The sequence below is a fragment of the Schistocerca gregaria genome, chromosome 7 (genome assembly GCF_023897955.1).
Source record: "Schistocerca gregaria isolate iqSchGreg1 chromosome 7, iqSchGreg1.2, whole genome shotgun sequence".
NCBI classification, from domain to species: domain Eukaryota; kingdom Metazoa; phylum Arthropoda; class Insecta; order Orthoptera; family Acrididae; genus Schistocerca; species Schistocerca gregaria.
Window position 1 is genome coordinate 333,198,366 of NC_064926.1, and position 26,949 is coordinate 333,225,314.

Below are 26,949 nucleotides of genomic sequence, written 5' to 3' on the forward strand. Positions count from 1 at the left end.
GTCATCCGATCTGCCGTATATCGCCATTTATCCCGTTTACAGAACGGGGAACCCTCTGACCTCCACGTTCTGAGACGGGGCGTGAACGTCTAACATCTTGTCGCCTAGTCGTGGGTTCACCGTCCTTCAAGCACTTTCCATAGATGCTCAAAAAACGTAGCACGCAAACAGTGGAACAGCTTTCCAGTTTTCTAAATGTTCCTTCACAGGAGTCGGGCCATAACTATCCGTCAAAATCGCTAACGCCTTGGGATTTCCGGCTCGTATCGTGAATGGCATGGTTTCCCATTCATCTCTGCTAAGCTAAAACGTTTTGCTTACAGCGTTACATGCCTTCAAGGCATCTTTGTCTCGTGACGCGGAGTAGCCACAAATTTATGACTCAACTGTGTATAAAGTTGAAAGCGGCTGATAGGTTCTAACATTAACCTAAGAGTACACAACATATTATGTCTCTGATTCTAATGTCTACATCTACATCTACATCCATACTCCGCAAGCCACCTGACGGTGTGTAGCGAAGGGTACTTTGAGTACCTGTATCGGTTCTCCCTTCTATTCCAGTCTCTTATTGTTCATGGAAAGAAAGATTATCAGTATGCCTCCGTGTGGGCTCTAATCTCTCTTATTTTATCCTCATGGTCTCTTCGCGAGATATACGTAGGGCGGAGCAATATACTGTTTGACTCCTCGGTAAAGGTATGCTCTCGAAACTTCAACAAAAGCCCGTACCGAGCTACTGAGCGTCTCTCCTGCAAAGTCTTCCACTGGAGTTTATCTACCATCTCCGTAACGCTTTCGCGATTACTAAAGGATCCTCTAACGAAGCACGCTGCTCTCCGTTGGATCTTCTCTATCTCTGCTATCAACCCTATCTGGTACGGATCCCACACTGCTGAGCAATATTGAAGCAATGGGCGAACAAGTGTACTGTAACCTACTTCCTTTGTTTTCTAATTGCATTTCCTCAGGATTCTTCCAATGAATCTCAGTCTGGAATATGCTTTACCGACGATCAACTTTGTATGTTTATTCCATTTTAAATCACTCCTAAAGCCTACTCCAAGATAATTTATGGAATTAACTGCTTCCAGTAGCTGGCCTGCTATATTGTAGCTAAATGATAAAGGATCTTTCTTTCTATGTTTTCGCAGCACATTACACTTGTGTACATTGAGATTCAATTGCCATTTCCTGCGCCATGCGTCAATTCGTTGCAGATCCACCTGCACTTCAGTACAATTTTCCATTGTTACAACCTCTCGAAATACTGCAGCATCATCCGCAAAAAGCCTCAGTGAACTTCCGATGTTATCCACAAGGTCAGTTATGTATATTGTGAATAGCAACGATCCTACGACACTCCCCTGCGGCACACCTGAAATCACTCTTACTTCGGAAGACTTCTCTCCACTTAGAATGACATGCTGCGTTCTATTACCTAGGAACTCTTCAATCTAATCACACAATTGGTCTGATAGTCCATAAGCTCTTACTTTGTTCATTAAACGACTGTGGGGAAGTGTATCGAACGCCTTGCGGAAGTCAAGAAACGCGGCATCTACCTGGGAACCCGTGTCTATGGCTGTCTGAGTCTCGTGGACGAATAGCGTGAGCTGGGTTTCACACGATCGTCCTTTTCGAAACCCATGCCGATTCCTACAGAATAGATTTCTAGTCTCCAGAAAAGACATTATACTCGAACATAATACGTGTTCCAAAATTCTACAACTGATCGACGTTAGAGATATAGGTCTATAGTTCTGCGCATCTGTTCGACGTCCCTTCTTGAAAACGGGGATGACCTGAGCCCTTTTCCAATCCTTTGGATCGCTACGCTCTTCTAGAGACCTGTGGTACCCCGCTGCACGAGGCGGGGGGGGGGGGGGGGGGGCAAGTTCCTTCACGTACTGTGTGTGTGTAAAATCGAACTGGGATCCCATCAGGTCCAGCGGCCTTTCCTCTTTTGAGCGATTTTAACTGTACTGGAAACATACCCCTTTATATGAAATTTGACCTATAAATGAGCAATAATGCAATCTGAATGCTACTAGTGAAGCACGCGGAAGTGAACCAACCAACACAACGAAATAATAAAGAGGCAGTTAATGTTAAATCAGCATAAACTACATCCTAAATGTTCGACTGTTCTGCTACAACCCGCCACTGTTAATGTATCACTACTTGTAGAAGTGATACGTGCCATGAAGATGTAACTGCACACAGTATTTTATAGTACCTAACGAACGGAAAATGACTCATTTTAAAGCAAAGTCTAGAAGAATTCTTTGCTGTAGCACGTGTCTTGAAGATCATTAGAACTCGCCTATGCTGAAGACACTTTAGGAACTATTTCAAATACGTTGTACGTAAGTGTGGTGCTTTCATCTACAAAACCTGAATGAGCACATGCGTGGACGAGCATCAAATATCGGAGGAGTAAAAATGACTTCGTGAAGTAAAGGATTCCGAGATGGCTGAATTTAAATTCAGATATTATTGACAAAATAGACACAGAAGCTCATGAATAATACACACGAATGTTTTCCAACGGGACACGTGGTTGTACAGAGACACGCACTTACAAAAAAGAGAAAAATAGACCCATATTCATACCAACACCCGTAATATTATTTAATGGATGAGAATGTAGTGTGATAAGCCGCTGATATGCTCGGATTCTAATAAAGACGCAAATCGAGCGAAGAAATAACCTTTCTCACGTGGACCCCAACTGCAAAGCATGTCACATGAATAAATATTAAAAAGCACGAACATATAAATACGTCATTGCAGTGCAAGTAGGAGGCAACTATCTCACCAGTAATACTGGACGATATAGCTTAAAAATGTCCGTTCAAGTACCACAGTACAGATGTCTATACTTCACAAGTCAGCAACAGGCAGAAGATGTTTACAGGTGCAAGCGAAGAAGAATGTTGCTTACACTAGGGTACTCAAGTATTGACACCAAGCAATATGACTGGCTGGCGCACCCCAACGTCAAAGAGCTTAGTAGGGACTAGCTTTCCACCCCACAACTGAAGACTAAACTATTTTTAGTAAACAGGATTTTGACTATAGTATTTTTGAGTCACAAAATTGCATAGCCACTCGCATACATGATAATGGTTTATATCGCTTTCAAGGTAACAGAGCTAGTGATAAATATTCGTATTTTTCATTTGTCTTTTTTCTTACTAGATTTTGTAGCTATCGTCTGGGTTTCAACATGACACCCATCCTAGAAGGATTTTAATGAATAATCATCGTATGGTGTTGCAGTTCTTCTTCTTATGTCCGTGCTCACTACGAAAATAGGAACGAGTAAAGCCGCCTCCATAGAAATGTTGGAACACGTGAGGTAATACTGACCTTACGACTTATCTTAGAAGAAACATTAAGGAAAAGCAAACCTACGTTTCTAGCATTTGTAGACTTAGAGAAAGCTTTTGACAATGTTGACTGGAATACTCTCTTTCAAATTCTGAAGGTGGCAGGGGTAAAATACAGGGAGCGAAAGGGTATTTACAATTTGTACAGAAAACAGATGGCAGTTATAAGAGTCGAGGGACATGAAAGGGAAGCTGTGGTTGGGAAGGGAGTGAGACAGGGTTGTAGCCTCTGCCCGATGTTATTCAATCTGTATATTTAGCAATCAGTGAAGGAAACAAAAGAAAAATTCGGAGTAGGTATTAAAATCCATAGAGAAGAAATAAAAACTTTGAGGTTCGCCGATGACATTGTAATTCTATCAGGGACAGTAAAGTACTCGGAAGAGTAGTTGAACAGAATGGACAGTGTCTCGAAAGGAGGATATAAGATGCACATCAACAAAAGCAAAACGAGGATAATGGAATGTAGTCAAATTAAGTCGGGTGATGCTCAGGGAATTAGATTAGGAAATGAGACACTTAAAGTAGTAAAGGAGTTTTGCTATTTGGGGAGCAAAAGAACTGATGATGGTCGAAGTAGGGAGGATATAAAATGTAAACTGGCAATGGCAAGAAAAGAGTTTCTGTGGAAGACAAATTTGTTAACATCGAGTATAGATTTAAGTGTCAGAAAGTCTTTTCTGAAAGCATTTGTATGGAGTGTAGCCATGTATGGAAGTGAAACATGGACGATAATTAGTTAGGACAAGAAGAGAATAGAAGCTTTCGAAATGTGGTGCTACAGAGGAATGCTGAAGATTAGATTGGTAGATCACATAACTAATGACGAGATATTGAATAGAATTTGGGAGGAGTTCGTGGCACAACTTGATAAGAAGGAGGGACCAATTGGTATGACACGTTCTGAGGCATCAAGGGATTACAAATTTAGCATTGGAGGGCAGCGTGGAGGGTAAAAATCGTAGAGGATGACCAAGAGATGAATACACTAAACAGATTCAGAAGGATGTAGGTTGCAGTAAGTACTGGGAGATGAAGAAGCTTGCCAAGGGTAGGGTAGCATGGAGAGCTGAATCAAACCAGTCTCAGGACTGAAGACCACAACAACAACAACAAATCCGCCTTATGCAGGACACCAACAAAACAAAAAAGAAAAATAGGTGCCTTGCATAAGGTGGAATTACTCGTTCCGATTTTAATGAAATTTACCCCGGTTGGCGGCCGAAAGACTTCCGGCATAAGAAGTCAGCCTCATTCTGCCAACGGCCTTGTCAAAGAGGGCGGAGGAGCGGATAGAGGTTCAGGGCACTCTCTTGTCCTAGGGGTGGGAAATTGCCCCTAAAGGCGGAAGAATCAGCAATGATCAACGACATGAGGATGCAGAAGGCAATGGAAACCACTGTATTAAAGACACGTAACGTGTATCCACAGGACATGTGGCATGTAGTTGAAGAAGTGTCATGATGATCTCTCCATTGGCAAAAGATTCCGGAATAGTCCCCCATTCGGATCTCCGGGAGAGGACTGCCAAGGGGGAGGTTACCATGAGAAAAAGATTGAATAATCAACGAAAGGATAATGTTCTACGAGTCGGGGCGTGGAATGTCAGAAGCTTAAACGTGGTAGGGAAACTAGAAAATCTGAAAAGGGAAATGGAAAGGCTCAATCTAGATATAGTAGGGGTCAGTGAAGTGAAGTGGAAGGAAGACAAGGATTTCTGGTCAGATGAGCATCGGGTAATATCAACAGCAGCAGAAAATGGTATAACAGGTGTAGGATTCGTTATGAATAGGAAGGTAGGGCAGAGGGTGTGTTACTGTGAACAGTTCAGTGACCGGGTTGTTCTAATCGGAACCTACAGCAGACCAACACCGACAACGACAGTTCACGTATACATGCCGACGTCGCAAGCTGAAGATGAACAGATAGAGAAAGTGTATGAGGATATTGAAAGGGTAATGCAGTATGTAAAGGGGGACGAAAATCTAATAGTCATGGGCGACTGGAATGCAGTTGTAGGGGATGGAGTAGAAGAAAAGGTTACAGAAGAATATGGGCTTGGCACAAGGAATGAAAGAGGAGAAAGACTAATTCAGTTCTGTAACAAGTTTCTGCTAGTAATAGCGAATACCCTGTTCGAGAATCACAAGAGGAGGAGGTATACTTGGAAAAGGCCGGGAGATACGGGAAGATTTCAATTAGATTACAAAATGGTCAGACAGAGATTCCGAAATCAGATACTGGGTTGTAAGGCGTACCCAGGAGCAGATATAGACTCAGATCACAATATAGTAGTGATGAAGAGTAGGCTGAAGTGCAAGACATTCGTCAGGAAGAATCAATACGCAAAGAAGTGGTATATGGAAATTCTAAGGAATGACGAGATACGTTTGAAGTTCTCTAACGCGATAGATACAGCAATAAGGAATAGCGCAGTAGGCAGCACAGTTGAAGAGGAATGGACATCTCTAAAAAGGGCCATCACAGAAGTTGGGAAGGAAAACATAGGTACAAAGAAGGTAGCTGCTAAGAAACCATGGGTAACAGAAGAAATACTTCAGTTGATTGATGAAAGGAGGAAGCACAAACATGTTCCGGGAAAATCAGGAATACAGAAATACAAGTCGCTGAGGAATGAAATAAATAGGAAGTGCAGGGAAGCTAAGACGAAATGGCTGCAGGAAAAATGTGAATACATCGAAAAAGATATGATTGTCGGAAGGACAGACACAGCCTACAGGAAAGTCAAAACAACCTTTGGTGACATTAAAAGCAACGGTGGTAACATTAAGAGTGCAACGGGAATTCCACTGTTAAATGCAGAGGAGAGAGCAGATATGTGGAAAGAATACATTGAAAGCCTCTATGAGTGTGAAGATTTGTCTGATGTGATAGAAGAAGAAACAGGAGTCGATTTAGAAGAGATAGGGGATCCAGTATTAGAATCGGAATTTAAAAGAGCTTTGGAGGACTTACGGTCAAATAAGGCAGAAGGGATAGATAACATTCCATCAGAATTTCTAAAATCATTAGGGGAGGTGGCAACAAAACGACTATTCACGTTGGTGTGTAGAATATATGAGTCTGGCGACATACCATCTGACTTTCGGAAAAGCAACATCCACACAATTCCGAAGACGGCAAGAGCTGACAAGTGCGAGAATTATCGCACAATCAGCTTAACAGCTCATGCATCGAAGCTGCTTACAAGAATTATATACAGAAGAATGGAAAAGAAAATTGTGAATGCGCTATGTGACGATCAGTTTGGCTTTAGGAAAAGTAAAGGCACGAGAGAGGCAATTCTGACGTTACGGCTAATAATGGAAGCAATGCTAAAGAAAAATCAAGACACGTTCATAGGATTTGTCGGCCTGGAAAAAGCGTTCGACAATATAAAATGGTGCAAGCTGTTCGAGATACAGAAAAAAGTAGGGGTAAGCTATAGGGAGAGACGGGTCATATACAATATGTACAACAACCAAGAGGGAATAATAAGAGTGGACGATCAAGAACGAAGTGCTCGTATTAAGAAGGGTGTAAGAAAAGACTGTAGCCTTTCGCCCCTACTCTTCAATCTGTACATCGAGGAAGCAATGATGGAAATAAAAGAAAGGTTCAGGAGTGGAATTAAAATACAAGGTGAAAGGATATCAATGATACGGAATGAACAGTCTAACGAGTACATAGTATGGTTTGAGAGTAAATCGGAGAAAGACGAAGGTAATGAGAAGTAGTAGAAATGAGAACAGCGAGAAACTTAACATCGGGATTGATGATCACGAAGTCAATGAACTTAAGGAATTCTGCTACCTAGGCAGCAAAATAACCAATGACGGACGGAGCAAGGAGGACATCAAAAGCAGACTCGCTATGGCAAAAAAGGCATTTCTGGCCAAGAGAAGTCTACTAATATCAAATACCGGCCTTAATTTGAGGAAGAAATTTCTTAGGATGTACGTCTGGAGTACAGCATTGTATGGTAGTGAACCATGGACTGTGGGAAAACCGGAACAGAAGAAAATCGAAGCATTTGAGATGTGGTGCTACAGACGAATGTTGAAAATTAGGTGGACTGATAAGGTAAGGAATGAGGAGGCTCTACGCAGAATCGGAGAGGAAAGGAATATGTGGAAAATACTGATAAGGAGAAGGGACAGGGTGATAGGACATCTGCTAAGACATGAGGGAATGACTTCCATAGTACTAGAGGGAAATGTAGAGGGCAAAAACTGTAGAGGAAAACAGAGATTGGAATACGTGAAGCAAATAATTGAGGACGTAGGTTGCAAGTGCTACTCTGAGATGAAGAGGTTCGCACAGGAAAGGAATTCGTGGCGGGCCGCATCAAACCAGTCAGTAGACTGATGACTAAAAATAAAAAAAAAATGAACCTTACGTAAGTGTATCTCTTATTGTCTTCTCGGAGCTTAAACAACCGAGGGAGGTAGCACAGTGGTACGACATTATCCCCGCACTTGGGAGGTCTGAGCATCAAATACTCGTCCGGCCACACAAATTTAGATTTCCTGTATTTTCCATACATCATTCAAGGTTCGCTGAAAGAAGAAGCTTGTGCTCCATGTCTAATGATGTAGTCGTTGATGGCACATTAAATCTCAATATTCCATTTTTCTTCACTTAAAAACTTGGGTGAGCGTCCACGGTTTGGCCCACTGCCGTGGAAATTCGTTTCCTGTAAGTGGCTTTTGGACGGTCATCAGCCTGTAGTCCTTAGAACCATGAGCTGCGTACGATGTGCTACAAGCTACAACGAACATGAGTATCTCTAACTCCTTCGGTAATTACATGAATGACTTGTCGTAGAGGCTGGGCAAAAGTCTGCGGTTGTTTGCTGATGATGCTGTGGTGTACAGTAAGGTGTCGCATTTTCGTGACTGTAGGAAGATAGAAGACGACTTAGACAAAATTCCCTGTTGGTGTGATGAATGGCAGCTAGACTCTATATGTGTAAAAATTTCAATTAATACGGATGTGTAGGAAGATCAAAAGTGCAATATTCGGATACAGTATTTCTAGCGTCCAGCTTGAAACAGTCAAGTCGTTTAAATATCTGGGCGTAGCGTTGCAAAGAGATATGGGGTGGAACGAGCATATGATAACTGTGGTAGGGAAGGCAAATGGTTGACCTCGGTTTACTGGGAGAATTTTAGTGAAGAAGTGGCCCACCTGTAAAGGAGACCGGATATAGGTCGCTGTCACTGCTCGAGTGTTTGGGACCTGTAGTATGTTGGACTGAAGAAAGTCATAGAAGCAAATCAGAGGCGCTCTGTTAGATTTATTAGCGGTAGCTTCGAGCAACAGCAAGTATTATGGATATTCTTCGGGAACTCGAATGGGAATCCCTGGAGGGAAGGCGACGTTCTTTTCGACAAACACTGTTGAGAACATTTAGAGAACCGGCATTTGAAGCTGACTGCTGAAAGATTCTGCTGCCGCCAACATACATCGCGCGACGACCACGAAGATCAGACACGAGAAAGTAGGGCTCATGCGCAGGCGTACAGACAGGCGTTTTTCCATCGCTCTGTTTGCAAGTCGAACAGAAGGGGAATTAATAACTAGAGGTACAGGGTATCCTCCGCCACGCACCGTACGATGGCTTGCGGAGTATCTATGTAGATGTTGATGTACACTACTGGCCATTAAAACTGCTACAGCTAGCAGAAATGCAAATGATAAAAGGGTATTCATTAGACAAATATATTGTACTAGAACTGACATGTGAATACATTTTCCGCAATTTGAATGCATAGATCCTGAGAAATCAGTACCCAGAATAACGGCCTTGATGCACTTTGTCATTGAGTGAAACAGAGCTTGGATGGCGTGTACAGGTACAGCTGCCCATGCAGCTTCAGCACGATACCACAGTTCATCAAGAGTAGAGACTGGCGTATTGTGATGAGCCAGTGGTCGGCCACCATTGACCAGACTTTTCAATTGGTGAAACAGCTGGAGAATGTGCTGGGCAGGGCCCAGTATCCAGAAAGGCCCGTACAGGACCTGCAACATGCGGTCCTGCATTATCCTGCTGAAATGTAGTGATTCGCAGGGATCGAATGAAGGGTAGAGCAACAGGTCGTAACACATTTGAAATGTAACGTCCACTGTTCAAAGTGCCGTCAATGCGAATAAGAGGTGACCGAGACGTGTAACCAATGGCACCCCATACCATCACGCCAGGTGATACGCTAGTATGGCGATGACGAAAACACGCTTTCAATGTGCGTTCACCGCGATGTCGCCATCATGATGCTGCAAACTGAACCTGGATTCATCCAAAAAAGTGACATTTTGCCATTCGTACACCCAAGTTCGCTGTCGAGTACACCATCGCAGGCGCTCCTGTCTGTGACGCAGCGTCAAGGGTAACCCCAGCCATGGTCTCCGAGCTGGTAGTCCATGTTGCTGCAAACCTCGTCAAACTGCTCGTGCATATGGTTGTCTTGCAAACGTCCATATCTGTTGACTCAGGGATCGAGACGTGGCTGCACGATCTGTTATAGCCATGCGGATAATATGCCAATCATCTCGACTGCTAGTGATTTGAGGCCGTTGAGATCCAGCACGGCGTTCCGTATTACCCTCCTGTACCCACCGATTCCATATTCTGCTAACAGTCATTGGATCTCGACCTACGCGAGCAGCAATGTCGCGATACGATAAACCGCAATCGCGATATGCTACAATGCGACCTTTATCAAAGTCGGGAACGTGATAGTACGCATTTATCTTCCTTACACGAGGCATCACAATAACTTTTCACCAGGCAACGTCGGTCAACTGCTGTTTGTGTATGAGAAATCGGTGGGAAACTTTCATCATGTCAGCACGTTGTAGGTGTCGCCACCGGCGCCATCCTTGTGTGAATGCTCTGAAAAGCTAATCATTAGCATATCACAGCATCTTCTTCCTGCCGGTTAAATTTCGCGTCTGTAGCACATCATCTTCGTGGTGTAGCAATTTTAATGGCCAGTAGTGTAGTTGTTGAATTACAGTCTGTAAGCAGGGAAGTGCCTGCATCGAGATCACAATCCGTTCTATGGCGGTAGAGATTTGGTACAAATGTTTACACGTTCGTCCTAAAACTGATTTCCCTTGACGCAGGCTTCCTGAGCACCGGGGACGAGGCGGCTCCCGGCAACGCGGGCCTGCGGGACCAGATGCTGGCGCTGAGCTGGGTGCAGCGCAACATCGCGGCGTTCGGTGGCGACCCTGCCAGGGTGACGGTCGGCGGCGAGAGCGCGGGCGGCTGCTCCGTGGGAGACCTCATCATCTCGCCAGCAGCTGCAGGTAGTCTGCCACCCGCTCACCTCACGATCACCACAACTCGTCTGAGAGTATTCGGACAATTATTCATTTACATCCTTTTTCCCTTTTATTTAGGCAGACGATAATCACATCTCTTAGTCATACCACAGCCGATTTCTAATATAAGCTCCAATCAACTTCAGATCTACCACTGCTGGCCATTAAAAACACACGGAAGGATAGCAGATAACGGGATATTAAAGGTTTCCACAAATGACTGCCAATTGTACTAATCGTACGCGCACCAAATAAAGTATATCTGACAGTGACAATGGCTCTAACATGGATGGGTATCACGCCGAATTGTGACTGGTAGACAGATACGTGTTACATGCTGCTTCACCTCAAACATAGTGTTCAGCGTGGTAGTATATTGGCAATCTGTGACTAGGTGTCAGGCTCAATACGTCACACATATAAAGGCTGTTGTCTAAATTAACGGCTATATGAACCAGAGGTGGTTGTGTGGTGTGTACAATATTATCCCACACCATCACGCCACACGTTTGGTCCACATCACGGTGACGAATGCAGTCTAGTATCGTTCACTCTCTTCGGAACCAGCCGCGCTGGATTAGCCGAGCGGTCTTAGGCGCTGCAGTCATGGACTGTGCGGCTGATCCCGAAGGAGGTTCGAGTCCTCTTTCGGGAGTGTGTGTGTGTGTTTGTCCTTAGGATAATTTCGGTTAAGTAGTGTGTAAGCTTAGGGACTGATGATTTTAGCAGTTAAGTCCCATAAGATTTCACACACATTTGAACATTTAGAACATCTTTGGAGCCTCGACAGACGGGTATGTCCAGCGAATTAGTGTACACATAAGTAGCACTCGACTCAAAAGACGACTTCACCCCATTCTTGTGTCCCGCGCGTCGTTGCTGAACACACCGACGTCGGCGCGATTCTCTGTGCTGCCGCGTCAAAGACAAACACTACAATGATCGCCGAGACGACAGTCCGTGGTGATCCATATGCCGGCACACTGTCACTGACTTGCGGCCCCATACCGTCAACGTGGTGTCTACGACTACAAATACTTTAGCCTTGACATTCTAGACTGTTGAAGGAAGCCGCACCATTGAGGGAGGCATTGCTCAAAAGTAGCACATTGGAAAACTGGCTAATGGGATGTGCCACAGTATCTGCAGCACCTGCACAAGGGCCGGAAACGCCACTTTAGGAAAGTCAACAGAGCCCCACAATTCGTGAGCATACTTTTGTTGCTGCAAACCTGCCAGTAGAAGTAACACCACTGGTCAGAATGACGTCAAATTACAGCGAAATATTATCGGAGAAGGGGAAAAGTGTATGACAGAAGAAAAATAAATAGCTACAAAATGAAGCAATAGATGCCGCGCCGCACGTAATTAGCCGAGCGGTCTAGGGTGCGCTGCAGTCATGGACTGTGCGGCTGGTCCCGACAGAGGTTCGTGACTACCCTCGGACATGGATGTGTGTGTTTGTCCTTAGGATAATTTAGGTTAAGTAGCGTGTAAGCTTAGGGACTGATGACCTTAGCAGTTAAGTGCCATAAGATTTCACACACACAAATAGCTGGCCCAGTAAGCGTCATAATTTAATAATGATCGACCAAATATGACAAATGAATCATACAACAATGCCTGAGGTGTACGTTTGGCGATAAAGAAACTGTATTGCTCAGTATGCATGGGTATACAAATGTGATACTGTTAGTTACGTAAGCCCATCCACCATGGCAAGGTCGTATCACATCGGATGGAAAAAACCGGTTTTGATTGTCCTGAGGCAAAAAAATTGCCCAAAAAGCACCACCCATACGGGATTTTAATTGGTCTGAGACCAAAACCCGCATATAAAGCACCAATCACATCGGTTTTTAACTGTCCCGAGGCCAAAAACAGCATAAAAAAGCATATGCTGTCCACCGTTTTCTGCAACAAGCTGACATCGAGAAACAGCATGTTCCACAACCGCTCTAAGTGTTACCGGGGTCACGTTCAGATTGTGCTGCGCAGTGTGTGCCTTCAATGCAGCTAAGTTTGCAGTCGCAATACTGAACAAACATCTTTCAGATAGCCCCACGGCCAGAAGCCACACGGATTAAGATCAGGTGATCGGGACGGCCAGGCTGTAGGGAAATGGGCGCTGATAATTCTAGCAAATCCGAAATGGCGCTTCAGCAGCTGCTTAACTGGATTTGAATGTGCGGAGTTGCGCCATTTTGCGTAAAAATGATTCCATCCACGAAAAATGGTTCAAATGGCTCTGAGCACTATGGGACTTAACATCAGAGGTCATCAGTCCCCTAGAACTTAGAACTACTTAAACCTAACTAACCTAAGGACATCACACACACCCATGCGCGAGGCAGGATTCGAATCTACGGCCGTAGCAGTCGTGCGGTTCCAGACTGAAGCGCCTAGAACCACTCGGCCATAACAGTCGGCTTCCATCCACACTTGATGTGGTTGGGACCGGAAGCACCTGTATCTTCGAGAAAATATGGCGCTATGATAAATGATGCCGTAAACCCCTTTTCAGGATGAAGTGGTACTGGTTGCTTTGCATGTGTGTTTTCCGTTGCCCATATTTCACAATTCTGTGTATTGACAAATCCTGTGAGATGGAAGTGGGCTTCGTCTGCCACGGCGTCATTGTCCACTTCAATGCGAGCAGGAAATTCTAAATCAAAGTCTCTCTTGCTGGCATGTCAGTAGGAAGCAACTCATGCACATGGGTAATTTTGAATGGATTGCAAATAAAGGTGTTTCGTAGGATGTTAAGCACCGTGCTCACGAGTATCCAATGTTCGGGCAATTCTCCGTGCACTACACGTTTGTACACCACCACTCGCCTTCTCCTGCATTGCTGTGACCACTGCTTCCACTGACGTGGAATCAGTTCGTTTCCTCACTCTACCAGGTTGCACACCAAAAGAACGCGTCTTTTCGAATTTTCGAATCATCTTCTCCAGACGACAGTCATCGGACCAACGCCTTTTTTCAAACCCTTCCGGAACTTCTGCTAAGCGACGTGTGCACAGTCATCAGTGTTGCAATACAGCTTTACAAGCAAAACGCTAACCTGCATTCACACAGTCAAGGCGAACGTCGCAGACGCGAAAGGAAGACAAACCGTGTACCCGGCGTGTTTATACCAACTTCTAAGGATCGTGCGCATGACAGGTGTTTTTATGTACGTATTCTGACACATACAGCGCCATCTATTAATAAATGTTCACGCTATTTTTTTTCTTCTGCCATACGTTTTCCTGGTTCTCCGATTATATTTCGTTGGAATTTGACGTCATTGGTGACCAGTGGTGTTATTTCTACAGCGTTTTGTAAGTTTGACTTTAATTATAATCACCCCGTATTTTGATTCATGGTGCTTGACATCGCTGTAAGATCCAAAATGTCTGAGGGCGCAATACACCTGTCCTCTCGCCGCAGTTGAATTCCTGAAATGCGTTGTGTATAATCCTCCCGAATCTATCGATTCTATATTCGAAAGACAAAAGTGGGATCCATCCAATGCGAGCTGCAATATCGCAGAACGATAAACGGTCTCGGTAGGCCACGATTGTGCCGCTACTAAATTCCGGTACGTCCATACAGAAGCGATAATACCAAAATCTCTCAAACAACCCACATTCCAACTGCAGTTTCTGAATAAGAACGTAGCGTAATCTTTTCCTATACAAAGAATGTACACAGCGATACTGGTACGTAGTTCGTGCAGTTGCATAGAAATGATGATCACTTGCATGTTAAGGCATACAGCGCTTTGACAAACATATGAAAACATCACGAGCAATGCATGCTTGAACATAAATGCAGATGTTGGCCAAGCCTGCAGGCAGTGCTGTTCTGTCTGACCACGATCAACGCCTGAGCGATACCTTCAATATGTTCCAAGTGTCAGTCGTGGCCAGAACTGTGTCCTGTGTAGATGTGAGTGCATGATGGCGGAGCTTAATGAAGTCCAACGTGGGAAATGATTAGTGCTCGTATAGTGGGGTGCTTCGGTAATTAAGATAGCAGAACCGTTTCATGTTTCGACAGGCAGTATATCGAAGATTTAAACCACGTAAAGGGAAAGAGGAAAACCTCATCCGCTAAGTCACGACGCCGATGAAAGTGGGTGTTGAATGACTGAGACGGACGGTAACTGAAGAGGTTTTGACGAAAGACAAGAGGACGGCTGCTGCAAAAGTCGCTGCAGTACTGAAGTCGCACCCGCCAACCCAGTCAACACCAAAAGCATCGCGACCTAACCTTCATAAGAAGGGAAACGCAGTGCGAGCTGAAATTACAAAACCACTCACCAGGGATGCAAATGTCCGTAATAGAAAAACATGGCGCCGAAACCATAAAACTTGGTCTATGGAAAGCTGAGGAAAGTAATTTGGTCGCATTAGTCTTGTGACAGAAGCTGCACAAATATTCAGTCAGATCTTGATGAGATTTCAATGTGGTCATCCTTCCCGCGCTGCTTCTACGTAATGGAGCAAGAAAAAACCCTAATAACTGATACCCGCACGCCACTCTAAGCATCTGATGCAAACTGCTTGTTGCCAATAGTGAATTAGCCTGCCATACTCTGATATCCCATAGACCGCATGGTTACTCTGCAAGGTCGTATTACTGCCAACGAATGTGTGACTATTTTGACTGGCCATCTAGCAGGCCAACCATAGCGCCATCTACTTTCCCCCTTCAAGCTGGACAAGTTTTGTTCTTTGTAGATTTTTCGTTTGACGCTTATTTCGTGAGATATTTGGCCCGGTGACAATCAATGGACCACCCTGCATACCTTGTAATCTGACTTGTTCCACATAATATCGATAAAATAATTGGAAAAATGATGTACCAAACAAGACATAACTAATACTAAAACTAAAACTAGGAGTCACTGCTCAGCGGGCTACACGTTCTTGCAGGGCTGTTCCAACAAGCGACTATCATCAGTGGCGAGGCGGTGAGCCCGTGGGGCATCGTGGCGGACCCACGGCAGAGGGCGTTCGCTCTGGGCGAGGCTCTGGGGCTCAGAACCAACGACTCGCAGCAGCTGGTCGACTTCCTGAGGACTCAGGACGCGGCCGACCTCATCACACACGACGGTGACGTCATTCCTCCAGAGGTGACGCAGTGTCTTCTACTCGCACTCTAAGACGTCTACTTAGTTTTCTCATCCCACACGACCGATAATTCATTACTTTTTGACAATTTATTTTCTATTTGTCTATCAATATGATCCTTCCATTTCATTCAATTCCGTTCTACCTTGTAATTATCTGAAAAGATTTTTAAATCTGATGCTATTGTTTAGTTCCTTATTTTATCTATTTCATTATAAACCCTTACTTATCTGATGAACTTCATCTCTGCTGCCTGTATACGTGATTTTTTCGATCTTACTGTCCATAATTCGAAGTTACATGAAAGAGTAAGTACAACCATAACTTTGCAAAATTTCATTTGTGTTTCCGTTCTTGTCCTTCTTCCCAAAGCTCTTCCAATCGTTTCTAGAAAATACATTTTAATCATCAGCTGGGTTACTTAAACTACATATCATCTAAGTAAAACAGCTGATGATTAATATGTATTTTCTAAAGTACTTAACGGCTGTTGGTTTTCACCTGATGAAAACATTAAATTTCTTCAAATATTACGCTGATAGTTTGAAATGTACTAACCTTTCTCAATGTCTTTGGTATAGTTGAAACTAACCTCACATTCTAGGTAACTGAAGTAGGATAATTCTTCAAAATTTTCTCATTTTTTATTATTTTTGGTATGACTGCTTTCCTCTCTTTGTAGACCATGATCTGTGTCTTACTTACAGATGTAGTTAAATAGTAGTATATTGCATTTTGGCTCAATCTATGCACAGGTCATTGTCAATTATCTTCTAGTTCCTGTATCTCTATCAGCATATAACAGAAGGTGCAACACCTTCACTAAAATGTACGTCTACTTACACACCTGTGCACCGAATGACATCCTAATGTAGGTTTTACAGATTAGTCACTGTACCAGTCACTCGCCCCCCCCCCCCCTCCCCACGGGGGGAGGTTCAAATGGTTGAAATGGCTCTGAGCACTACGGGACTTACTTTCTGAGGTCATCAGTTCCGTAGACTCAGAACTACTTAAACCTAACTAACCTAAGGACATCACATACATCCACGCCCGAGGCAGGATTCGAATCTGCAACCGTAGCAGCAGCGCGGTTCCGTACTGAAGCGCCTAGAACCGCTCGGTCACAGCGGCCGGCCCTTGGGGGAGAAAGATTCTTAGTGCCACTCCCCATGATTCCGAATTTCTCTAAATTTACCGTCATGGTCATTACACGACATATATTTCGAATGAACTAGTATGATTTTTGACTCTTTTTGGAACAAGGAGTCGCGCGCGATTAGCCGGGCGGTCTAGGGCGCTGCAGTCATGGACTGTGCAGCTGGTCCCGGCAGAGGTTCGACTCCTCCCTCGGGCATGGGTGTGTGTGTTTGTCCTTAGGATACTTTAGGTTAAGTAGTGTGTAAACTTGGGGACTGATGACCTTAGCAGTTAACTAGCATAAGATTTCACGCACATTTGAACATTTTTTTGGAACAAGGGCTCTAATAATTTTGTGAGCAAGACTGTCCGCGATTCACAAAATCTTCTTGTGACATCTGGCGCTCCAGTTCGTTGGGCATGTCTGCGATAATTTCGGGCAGAGTGAACAAAACAGAGACAAAGCGTGAGGCTGTTCTTTGAATCTTTTCTGTCTCTTCCGGTAATCCAACCTGGTAACGATCCAGACCAACGGACAATAATGAAGAATTTGTCGAACGAGGTTTTTACTAGGCAACCGGTTTTTGCTAAGCGACTTCTTTCGTGGATGAACTACATTCCGAATAAATCGTTGGCCGTTTTCTGCTTTCACAACGGCTAGATTATGTGGTCGTTCCATCTTAAAGCGCTACAGACATAGACTCTCATTGGATACTTGAAGAATGAGACTGACTTCACTTGCATAGTCAAACGACATCGGATCTCTTGGTGTATTTACGCACATTACGTTTGGTTTACTTACGTATAGGGTCAGCTACCAATGTTCTTCGGCCAGTGCGCTTCAAGTTGCGCTGTCCGAGCAGGGATGATGCTGCGAACCATCGATTCTGCCTGCGTCTACATTTCGTCTGAATCAGTTCACCAGTTGAGCTCGGGAAGATCGTATTGTGGCACTCTGCATGGATCATTGTCCAAGTCCTAATTCGGTACTCAACCTTATAACAAATGTTTATAAATTGCAAATATCCCGCGTTAAAAAAGAAACAAATCTTTTTAGCCACCGACTGCTTTATTGCCATACTTTGGTTGCAGCTGGAATGTAAACAGAATGACAACATAAAATAGTTGCATCCAGCGACGCTTCGATCATCGCGAGGACTAACGGTTTCTTGGATAGCGTAATAAAACAAACTACAGAGATCAAAATATCTAATAACACCCTCAATAGAGACGGTGACTTGCGGCTTGCTGCATTGTGGTACCCATTCATCGCGGAGTTGAAGTGGGCGCGACAGACACGACCATGAGAACGTTGCTTATGTTGCACGGACTGAGCACCAGTGACGTCATAGCCGTTACTAGGGCTGTATAGTGGCGAGATCTGAAGTCACATGGGAGTTAGCTACCATCTGACAACGGTCGAGAAGGGTTCTTCCGGAATGGCAGTATTTACGGGAGTGATTCAGTGGAGACTAATGTCAGCAAAAAAATACCACTAAGCTAAAGAGCAAGCATAAGTAATGCCCCGAAAGTTTTGTTATGCTTAATGTTTTGAAATTAAGTCTTGTTTCTCACAGGAATTCATCCGCCTTGTTGCCATGGCCTGGGGTCCTGTGATCGACGGTACCGTAATTCAGGAGTATCCCATCAGCAGCCTGAAGGCCGGCCGCTTCAGCAGGATGCCCATCCTCGTGGGCTACACGTCAGGCGACGGCATGATTGGAGCGCAAGGTGAGTGTTCGTCAACTTGTGCCGATGGTGGTCTGGTCATCAGCATCTGTTTCATCCTCGCTGCGCGGACTGTCGGCGTCACTTGTCAGCTGGTGTTGTTGACCGTCGACGACCACGAGACAAATTTTCAACGTTTTGTTTGTCACGATAGCGGCTGAGTGTTCTAATAACGTCGTCTGTCCTGCACACACATTCGGCAGACATGTTCATGTGCATACGTTATAGTGGAAGTATCAAGGAAAGTATACCATCACTGGTGATATTGCAACTTCATTGGTGCATTTAGTGAAAGTGGATTACTGATTGCAGTTCTGTCAAAGGATACATATTGACTAGGGATAGTGCACTATCACTAGCGAATGTCTACCTTCACTGCCAAGAGGGTGAACCATGGCTGTAATAACAAAACAGTCGTTCATCGAAAGTTGCATTTATTACCTCTACTTTGAAAAAATAGTCATATTATGTAAAATTCATTTCTACATCTACGTCTACGTGATTACTCTGCTGTTCACAATAAAATGCCAGGCAGAGGGTTCAATGAACCAGCTTCAAGGTGTCTCTCTGCCGTTCCACTCTCGAACGGCACACTGGAAAAACCAGCACTTAAATTTTTCTGTGCGAGCCCTGATTGCTCTTATTTTATCGTGATGATCATTTCTCCCTATGTAGGTGGGCGCCAATAGAATTTTTTCGCAATCGGAGGAGAAAACTGGTGACTGAAATTTCATGACAAGATCCCGTCGCAACGAAAATCACCTTTGTTTCAATGACTGCCACTCCAATTCACGTGTCACGTATGTGACACTAGCTCCCCTAGTCCGCGATAATACAAAACGATCAGCCTTTCTTTGTACTTTTTCAATATCATCCGTCAGTCCCACCTGATGAGGATCCCACACCGCACAGCAATACTCCAGAATAGGGAGGACAAGCATGGTGTAAGCAGTCTCTTTAGTAGACCTGTTGCACCTTCTACGTGTTCTGCCAATCAATCGCAGTCTTTGGTTTGCTCTACCCACAATATTTTCCATGTGATCGTTCCAATTTAGGTTATTTGTAATTGTAATCCCTAAGTATTCGGTTGAATTTACAGCCTTCAGATTTGTGTGACTTATCGCGTAACCGAAATTTAGCTGATTTATTTTAGTATTCATGTGAATAACTTCACACTTTTTCTTATTCAGGGTCAACTGTCACTTTTAGTATCATACTGATACCTTATCTAAATCATTTTGCAAGTAGTTTTGGTCATCTGATAATTTTACAAGACGATAAATGACAGCATCATCTGCAAACAATCTAAGACGGCTACTCAGATTGTCTCCTATGTCGTTAAAATAGATCAGGAACAATAGAGGGCCTATAACACTTCCTTGGAGTCCCTGGCCGCTTCCCACCGACTGAGACGTCGCATCTGTCCTCAGGGCTACAGTTTTCTCTGGTGGAACTTACTCCTCTGAGATTATTCTTAGAGGGGAATGTACTGAACTGGGACCTGAAACAAATATTGAAGTTGTAGACGCAGTGGCGTATCGTACCGTCCCTTCCTTAATTATTTAAGAACAAACATATTATTACCGTGTGTATAGTTGGCTCAGCACACCATCTCTCTTCCCGGTTTAGCCTGTTCACCGAGCGAGGTGGCGCAGTGGTTAGCACACTGGACTCGCATTCGGGAGGACGACGATTCAAACCCGCGTCCGGCCATCCTGATTTATGTTTTCCGTGATTTCCCTAAATCGCTCCAGGCAAATGCCGGGATGGTTCCTTAGAAAGGGCACGGCCGACTTCCTTCCCCGTCCTTCCTTAAGGCGATGGGACCGATGACCTCGCTGTTTGGTCTCTTCCCCCAAACAATCCAATTCAATCTCGGTTCAGCCGGCCGGTGTGGCCTAGCGGTTGTAGGCTCTTCAGTCTGGAACTGCGCGACCGCTACGGCCGCAGGTTCGAATCCTGCCTCGGGCGTCGATGTGTGTGATGTCCTTAGGTTAGTTAGGTTTAATTACTTCTACGTTCTAGGGGACTGATGACCTCAGATGTTAAGCCTGATAGTGCTCAGAGCCATTTGAACCATTTTTTCCCGGTTCGTCAGAAGCCACCGGCCGTTGTCTCGAGAACGACACCCAAGATCGGCCCAGCATCTCATCTTCCTCTATCGAAGTCGGGAATAGGAACTCTCACAATTCAGCTCTTTTCCACTGTTGGAAAGCAGCGATCTGAACACCGCCTGCTCTTCTAGGCACTCGTACACTTCAGTTCCGTGTTTCTTAATAGCATGAGTTGACTCGTCTAAATGGCTCTGGCAGTAGTCACTATTGTCAGGAATACTTTCTTTCTCTCTGTTCTCAACCCCTTTTCCTGTTGGTATGTTGTCCTCTTGCAATGGCGATTTTCCTTCTTTTGTGGATGCGCAATCTCAACAGGTGAAGGTGGAATTTTTGAGAAGGTGTATGAGAGGAGTGCTTGCACTGTGTGTGCAGGGAAGGGCTACCTGAGCAACGAGGCGGCCGTGCAGCAGCTGAACGAGCACTTCGTGGAGGCGGCGGCGCCGCTGGTGCGCCTGCCGACGGCCGAGCAGCGGCAGGAAGCAGCGCTGCGCATCCGAGACTTCTACTTCGGCAATGCCACCATCACTCTGGAGGAGGCGCAGGCCATCGTTGACGTGAGTTCGCGGCGGACTCTCCCTCCCTCAAACTTCCTTTAGAGTTTAAAATCAGACCCTTTCTAGGGTTTAAAATTGCACTACTGGGCTATAAAATTGCTACACCAAGGAGAAATGCAGTTGATAAACGGGTATTTATTGGACAAATATATTATACTAGAACTGACATGTGATTACATTTTCACAGAGAAATCAGTACCCAGAACAACCACCTCTGGCCGTAATAACGGCCTTCATACGCCTGGGAATCGAGTCAAACAGAGCTTGGATGGCGTGTAGAGGTACAGCTGCCCATGCAGCTTCAACACGATACCACAGTTCATCAAGAGTAGTGACTGGCGTATTGTGACGAGCCAGTTGCTCGGCCACCATTGACCAGACGTTTTCATTTGGTGAGAGATCTGGAGAATGTGCTGGCCAGGGCAGCAATCGAACATTTTCTGTATCCAGAAAGGCCCGTAGAGGACCTGCAACGTGTGGTCGTGCATTATCCTGCTGACATGTAGGGTTTCGCAGGGACCGAATGAAAGGTAGAGCCACGGGTCGTAACACAACTGAAATGTAACGTAAACAGAACCTGGATTCATCCGAAAAAATAACGTGCACCCAGGTTCGTCGTTGAGTACACCATCGCAGGCGATCCTGTAGGTGATACAGCGTTAAGGGTAACCGCAGCCATGGCCTCCGAGCTGATAGTCCATGCTGCTGCAAACGTCGTCGAACTGATGGTGATCATGGTTGTTGTCTTTCAAAACGTCCCCACCTGTTGACTCAGGGATCGAGACGTGCCTGCACGCTCCGTTACAGCCATGCGGAAAAGATGCCTGTCATCTCGACTGCTAGTGATACGAGGCCGTTGGGATCCAGCATGGCGTTCCGTGTTACCCTCCTGAACCCACCGATTCCATATTCTCCTATCAGTCATTGGATCTCGACCGACGTGAGCAGCAATGTCGCTATACGATGAACCGCAATCGCGATAGGCTACAATCCGACGTTTATCAAAGTCTGAAACGTGATGGTACGCATATCTCCTCCTTACACGAGACATTACAACACCGTTTCACGAGCCAACGCCGGTCAACTGCTGTTTGTGTGTGAGAAATCGGTTGGGAACTTTCCCCATGTCAGGTCGCCAACGGCGCTAACCTTGCGTGATTATTCTGAAGAGCTAAACATTTACATATCATAGCATCTTCTTCCTGCCGGTTAAATTTCGCGTCTGTAGCACTTTATCTTCATGGTGTAGCAATTTTAATGGCCAGAAGTGTAATTAATAGATATTGCACCTGTTTCCTGTACAGGGCAAGAGATTTCTAAAAGAGTACCCTCTCCCGAATAATGTATGACACTTATATTGATACACACAGGTGGTTTACACTGACGTTCTCTGAGAAAAAAGTGTATATAACGCGGGATTAACAGTCAATTCGTGTTGTTTGAATGCTTTCGTCATCTGTTATTTCAGATCCTTCTGGTTACAATCAGACGTTTCCGTCATTGTTGTTATTTTAGGGTTATTCTACAACTAACACGCTCTTTTAAACATTAGTACTTGCTACAATTTACATCATAGAAAGTTGAACCAAGTATACAGTTAATAGATTCCACAACATTGTAGTGTTATACAAATTAGGCATAATATCTGATCAAAAAACCAGGAAACCTATTAGTGTACATTAATAGGTTTCCAGAATGGGATTTTCACTGTGCAGCAGAGATTAAGTTGGTAGAGCACTTGCTCGCGAAAGCCAAAGGTCCCTAGTTCGAGTCTCGGTACGGCACACAGTTTTAACCTGCCAAGAAGTTTCATATCAGCGCACACTCCGCTGCAGAGTGAAAATCTCATTCTGTAAACATCCCTCAGGCTGTGGCTAAGCCATGTCTCCGCAATATCCTTTCTTCCAGGCGTGCATGTTCTGCATGCTTCGAAGGAGAAGTGAAGTTTGGAAGGTAGGGGACGCGACATTGACAGAAGTAAGGTTGTGAGGACGGGGCGTGAGTCATACTTGAATAGCTCATATGGTAGAGCACTTGCCCGCGAAAGTCAAAGGTCCCGAGTTCGAGTTTCGTCCGGCACACAGTTTTAATGTGCCAGGTTTCAATATAGGATGTCTCCACTCTTCGCCATTATGACGCCTAGACCTTTCCTTGAAAGTATGTGGAGGAATGGCAGTCCATATTTCCTCAAGAGCCGAAAAAAGTGAAGGTGGTGATGTACTCTGAGGTCTTGGGCGAGGTCTACGTTCCAACTCAACCCAAAACTTTTCCATTGGGTTCAGCTCAGGACTCCGGGCAGGACAGTCCATTTCAGGAATATTACTATTCAGAAATCATTTGATCACAGATTTTGCTTTATGACAGGGTGCATTGTAATGCTGATACAGTCATCGTCTCCGAAATTTTTGTTCGCTGTTCTCGGTACATAATGTTCTAAAATGTGGTTACACCCGTCCACATTGTGGACCACACCCTAGCCACGAAAAACACCCCCCTACCGTTACATAATACTTCACTGTTGGTTCTACAGGGTGTTACAAAAAGGTACGGACAAACTTTCAGGAAACATTCCTCACACACAAAGAAAGAAAATATGTTATGTGGACATGTGTCCAGAAACGCTTACTTTCCATATTAGAGCTCATTTTATTACTTCTCTTCAAATCACATTAATCATGGAGTGGAAACAAACAGCAACAGAAGGTACCAGCGTGACTTCAAACACTATGTTACAGGAAATGTTCAAAATGTCCTCCGTTAGCGAGGATACATGCGTCCACCCTCCGTCGCATGGAATCCCTGGTGCGCTGATGCAGCCCTGGAGAATGGCGTATTGTATCACAGCCGTCCACAATATGGGCACGAAGAGTCTCTACATTTGATACCGGTGTTGTGTAGACAAGAGCTTTCAAATGCCCACATAAATGAAAGTCAAGAGGAGTTGAGGTCAGGAGAGCGTGGAGGCCATGGAATTGGTCCGCCTCTACCAATCCATCGGTCACCGAATCTGTTGTTGAGAAGCGTACGAACACTTCGACTGAAATGTGCAGGAGCTCCATCGTGCATGAACCACATGTTGTGTCGTACTTGTAAAGGCACATGTTCTAGCAGCACAGGTAGAGTATCCCGTATGAAATCATGATAACGTGCTCCATTGAGCGTAGGTGGAAGTACATGGGGACCAATCAAGACATCAACAATGCCTGCCCAAACGTACACAGAAAATTTGTTTTGACGACGTGATTGCACAATTGCGTGCGGATTCTCGTCAGCCCACACATGTTGATTGTGAAAATTTAAAATTTGATCACGTTGGAATGAAGCCTCATCCGTAAAGAGAACATTTGCACTGAAATGAGGATTGACACATTGTTGGATGAACCATTCGCAGAAGTGTACCCGTGGAGGCCAATCAGCTGCTGATGGTGCCTGCACACGCTGTGCATAATACGGAAACAACTGGTTCTCCCGTAGCACTCTCCATACAGTGACGTGGTCAACGGTACCTTGTACAGCAGCAACTTCTCTGACGCTGACATTAGGGTTGTCGTCAACTGCACGAAGAATTGCCTCGTCCATTGCAGGTGTCCTCGTCGTTCTAGGTCTTCCCCAGTCGCGAGTCATAGGCTGGAATGTTCCGTGCTCCCTAAGACGCCGATCAATTGCTTCCAACATCTTCCTGTCGGGACACCTTCGTTCTGGAAATCTGTCTCAATACAAACGTACAGCGTCACAGCTATTGCCCCGTGCTAATCCATACATCAAATGTGCATCTGCCAACTCCGCATTTGTAAACATTGCACTGACTGCAAAACCACGTTCGTGATGAACACTAACCTGTTGATGCTACGTACTGATGTCCTTGATGCTAGTACTGTAGAGCAATGAGTCGCATGCCAACACAAGCACCGAAGTCAACATTACCTTCCTTCTAGTGGGCCAACTGGCTGTGAATCTAGGAAGTACAGTACGTAGTGACGAAACTAATTGAGCTCTAGCATGGAAATTAAGCGTTTCCGGACACATGTCCAAATAACATCTTTTCTTTATTTGTGTGTGAGGAATGTTTCCTGAAAGTTTAGCCATACCTTTTTGTAACACCCTGTATACTGTGAAATTAAGCTGCCCCTATCGGTGTAGTTTTATGCAACTCGCAATGCTATGTCTGGCCTTCAAAAACCAAGCATCAGATTTTCTTGTTCTCTCGCTCGCTAGACGCAAATTATTAGCACTACAGAAAAAAATGTACAGGGTCTTTTGTAAGAAATTTAGTGTAGTTAAATATGGACGTGGAGTACTTTTCGACTTATTCAACGGAAATGTACAGAAGTGGTCTTCAGACGCAGCTCCACCCCCACACTCACCCCTCACCAGTCAGGACTTCTAGGATGTTGTTCGTGGCAGTCCCTTCTACCACTGTTCAAAAATTTCTGACTACGTAAACTATTCCCGATTTCGACCTTTCTCAGTCTGTATTGATTGGCCTGTTGAAGGCCTAACCGAATACAACGATGTAATTGTTTATATTTTGCTAGTAACATTCACAAAACTTTAGGTTAAGTTAACACAAACGTCAGTTTTAAAATTTGTAAGTGCTAGGCAAAGCCGTTACCGTAATAAGGCCAATCAATAAAGACCAAAAAAGGTCGAATGTGGGAAATAATTCGTGCAATAGCATATTTTTGAGCAGTGGTAGAAGGGAGTGCCATTAACAACGTATTAGAAATCTTGATGGGTGAGGTCTGAGTGTGGGTGGATTGTAAGGTCAGTTTTGTACGTTATTCTTGAATAAGACGAAAATGTATCCCAGTGCAATATTTAACGTTATTAAATTTCGTACAGATAAGTCCTGTTCATTTTTTCAGATGGACAAACACACTCATATGTGGTGCCACACAACGTGGCACTACACACAACTGGCGCTAATAGCATAGGCATATAGGGAACAAACACGACACTGATCTGTAAATCCACGGTTTTGGTGGTAAGTTGAGAAAACTGTCCCGTAACGCATGTACTACAAAACGCCACTGCCTCCTGCGCATGTACACCGAGATCAATAATGGATATGACCACTATGCACACGTACACAGGCCGCACAACGGGTTGGCGTACTCTGGATCAGGTGGTCGAGCAGCTGCAGGAGTATAGCCACCCATTCTTACACCATTGCCTTTCGGAGCTCCTGAAGTGTCCTAGGGCTATGAAGACGTGCACCGATACGTCGACCGAGAGCATTCCAGATGTATTCGATGGGGTTTTGGTCTGGAGAACAGGCAGGGCACTCCATTCGCCTGATATCTTCTTACTAGGTTCTCCTCGATGACGGCAGCTCGGTGAGGCCGTGCGTTATCATCTATCAGGAGGAAAATGGGACCCACTGCACCCCTGAAAAGGTGGACATACTGCTGCAAAATGACGTCCCGATATACCTGACCTGTTACAGTTCTTCTGTCAAATACCTGCAGGGGTGTACGTGCATCAATCTTATTTCCAATCAACACCATCAACCCACTATCTCTATATAAGTCCCTATCAAGGACATTAAGGGGTTGGTATCTGG

The 26,949-nt window shown here is 44.7% G+C and overlaps 1 protein-coding gene across 1 annotated transcript in view; it reads left to right on the forward strand.

Annotated features, from left to right (window-relative positions):
* Window positions 1-26,949, forward strand: part of LOC126281781 (acetylcholinesterase-like) — a 96,129-nt gene that overhangs the window by 49,520 nt on the left and 19,660 nt on the right. The window contains exons 5-8 of the mRNA XM_049980987.1: window positions 10,527-10,712; window positions 15,653-15,852; window positions 18,568-18,721; window positions 21,205-21,386. Coding sequence (XP_049836944.1) covers window positions 10,527-10,712; window positions 15,653-15,852; window positions 18,568-18,721; window positions 21,205-21,386 — 722 coding nt within the window. The remainder of the gene's footprint in view (window positions 1-10,526; window positions 10,713-15,652; window positions 15,853-18,567; window positions 18,722-21,204; window positions 21,387-26,949) is intronic.